Source organism: Microtus ochrogaster, chromosome 5 (assembly GCF_000317375.1).
Source record: "Microtus ochrogaster isolate Prairie Vole_2 chromosome 5, MicOch1.0, whole genome shotgun sequence".
Taxonomy (NCBI): domain Eukaryota; kingdom Metazoa; phylum Chordata; class Mammalia; order Rodentia; family Cricetidae; genus Microtus; species Microtus ochrogaster.
This window is the reverse complement of record NC_022012.1, coordinates 33368510-33371716: the sequence shown is the minus strand read 5'-3', so window position 1 is coordinate 33371716 and position 3207 is coordinate 33368510. Positions and strand designations below refer to the sequence as shown.

Below are 3207 nucleotides of genomic sequence, written 5' to 3'. Positions count from 1 at the left end.
TTTCTTTCTTTCTTTCTTTCTTTTTTTCTTTCTTTCTTTTGTTTATGATTTTTCTAGACAGGATTTCTCAGTAACTATGGAGCCTGTCCTGGTACTTGCTTTGTAGATCAGGCTGACCTTGATCTCATGGAGATCTGCCTGCTTCTGCCTCCCAAATGACAGGATTAAAGGTGTATGCCACCACCGCCTAGCATTTTTATTTTTATTAATCAAAACAAGAACTTTGAATCTAATTCCGTTTGTTTAGCATTTTTCCTGGCCATTGTCCATAACAACTTGTAAACATCCATAATCTATTTTTGGGGGGAAGGGGGCATAGGTTTCTAGGCCACTTCCTGCTTATTGGGGGCATAATCTTATGGGGACCCAAAGAAAATTTAGGATAAAGGCAAAGTCCTTACTGAAGTATTCTGTGAGACTGGATCATTTCAGTCAACAGTCTTGAAGGTATCCTGGGTGTAGAACTCAGAGTAATCTGCAACAAATATACTCTGAAATGTTGAATCATCTGGGTTATTTTTTCCCATTGGAATTTCTTTAGGGGGTTTTCTTTGATCAAACCTTATTTTTCTTAACTCAGAATGATTCCATAGCCAATCAAACCTTATTTTTCTTTACCAAGAATGAATCTACAAAAATTCATTTTCTGTGAAAACAAAGGCAAACCAAGAATGAATCCATAGTCTCTCACTTTGTTGACAGAAAGAATTGAGGTAAGCCCTTTAGGAGAGGTAGTTCTCTGTAGAAATCCAATTAATAAATGAAGTATAATTGATTATGTTGGGACTTCATTATTCAATATCTCTATTATATGTGGTCTCCGACTCCCAATCATTTGGCTTAGCACATTTGCTTTCATGATAATGTAACAAGTGGTATATAGGAACTACACTTCACAGTCAGAATTTTGGTCTTACAAGGTAAGTGTAATGCTCTTTCACAGTATAAGACAATGGAAGCTACACTGAATTCTCAGTCATTCAATCACTACTGCTACTTAACAGAGGTTGTATTCTGTACTGTGTTGCCAGCATTCTAAAATAGTACATACATCTTTTATCATGACTACAGTATGTCCATCAGAGAGCATGCATCAGTTGTTAGCATTTAATTATAAAATAGACCCTGCACTGGATGATCTTCTATAGACAAAATTTACAGTAAATGTTGTGGGAACATGTAAAATAGGCACAGCTACATTGTGAGGGATCACAATTAAAGAATTAGAAGACTAACAAATACTTGAGGAATAGTGGTGGTTATAGAGAAATCACACAACACAAAAATCAGCACAGTTTGTCCCTGTCCCCTGGGAGACATCTGTGCCTTTGAGGCCAGGCTGGTCTGCACAGCTAAAACAGCCAAGGCTATACAAAGAAATCCTGTTCATGCCCCTCCCCCACCAAAGAAAATCAACAATGGATCTGCTAATGGAGAGTTTGTCACTTATATTTCATTATAAAACACAGGTAGATATAAAATAAGTCTGTTCTTCAAACAGTGAAGGAGTGGTAAATTATTGTAATCTACATTTTATTTAAATATAAGTTGGATACTATGGATATCAATTTTTCTTATGAAGTAAGTTGCAGATTCAAATCTGTCTGGTTAAATGGTGAATCAGACTTTATTCAGTTACAATTTTTGTTGAGAGAGGGGTAGCAGGCCGCTTCCCTGCCGCCCCAGCTCCCGGCTGCCTGGCTAACTTATGCCCCTAAATAATGACACTGAAACTGTATTCTTTTAAGCACTGCCTGGCCCATTAGATCCAGCCTCTTATTGGCTAGCTCTTACATATTGATCTAATCCATTTCTAATAATCTGTGTAGCCCACGAGGTGGCTTACCAGGGAAGATCTTAACCTGTGTCTGTCTGGAGTGGAAGAATCATGGCAACTGCCTGACTTGGCTTCTTTCTCCCAGCATTCTCTTCTGTCTATTCCGCCTACCTAATTTTCTGTCCTATCAAAGGTCAAGGAGTTATTATTAATTAACCAATGAAAGCAACAGATAGACAAATGACCAACCTCCATCAAATTTTATATGTTTTCATTTATTTTCAAGACTGAGACACTTCTTAAAAAATACATGTCTCAGGGCTGCTTTCACTTCCTTATTCCTCAGGCTGTAGATCATTGGGTTGATTGTGGGTGTCACAAGATTGTTCAAAACTTGAATAATTGCACTAAGCAATGGACTGGGATTGGGCTGTAGGTAGATGACGATGACTGGTCCATAAACACAGATGATGGCAGTGAGGTGGGCACTGCAGGTGGAAAATGCTTTCTGCCTCCCTTCTTTTGAGCGGATTTTTAAGATGGAGATCCCAATTCGAGTGTAGGACACAACAATGAGAAGAAAACAAATGAGAGATAAAAGACCAACATTCGTAAAGCCTACCTTCTGTGCTAGAGAGGGGTCCTCACAGGCCAGCAGTAACACGGCAGGCATGTCACAGAAGTAATAATCCACCTCACTGGGTCCACAGTAGGGTAACTGGAAAGTCAGGGACGTTAGGATAACAGAGTGCACACAGCCACTCATCCAGGTCCCTGTGGCCAAGGCACAGCACACTCTGTGGTTCATGATGACTGTGTATCTCAGAGGAAAGCATATGGCAACAAAGCGGTCATAGGCCATCACTGTGTACAGGAAACACAATGTACAACCCAGACAATGATAGAAAAAGTGTTGTACAACACAGCCCTGGAAAGAGATTCCTCGACCCTGTCCGGAAAGATATGACAACATCTTTGGAGCTGTTGTGGAACAGAAACCCAAGTCAAAGATGGAAAGATTTCCCAAGAAGAAGTACATGGGAGTGTGGAGTCGCTGGGAGGATATGACTGCAGTAAGAATGAGGAAGTTTCCCAGGAGGGCACAGGCGTACAGTGCTGAGAACAGGAGGAGCAGGACCTTCTCCAGGCCTTCTGTCTCAGGGATGCCCAGCAAGGTGAATTCTGTCACCATAGTGTGGTTTGTCATGTTTATAGAAGAATCAGCTGCTGAGTCTCTGTGGGAAGAAATTCTTGGTGAAATTTATTATATATATATATGATTTAGATGATATTAAATCACTAGAGTGGAAGACCAAAGGGCAGTGATATTTACGGAGAAATGTTCTGCACAGAATTTCCCTCCTGCCAATGGGATATATTTCTGTAGTTAGGCTTTTAATTACAGATAGAGCACCTTAAAAGTCTCAACC

General features: G+C 40.0%; 1 protein-coding gene across 1 annotated transcript; it reads right to left on the bottom strand.

The window, feature by feature from the left end:
* Window positions 1-2048: 2048 nt before the first annotated feature.
* Window positions 2049-2987, bottom strand: LOC101988501 (putative olfactory receptor 10D4). The gene has a single exon (XM_013346202.2). It carries the CDS (start codon window positions 2982-2984, stop codon window positions 2049-2051), a length of 936 nt encoding a protein of 311 aa, XP_013201656.1. The 5' UTR covers window positions 2985-2987.
* Between the last annotated feature and the right edge of the window lie 220 nt (window positions 2988-3207).

Bases quoted from the DNA above. Each gene is read 5' to 3' on its own strand.
- LOC101988501 (XM_013346202.2), bottom strand. From the start codon at position 2,984: ATGACAAACCACACTATGGTGACAGAATTCACCTTGCTGGGCATCCCT.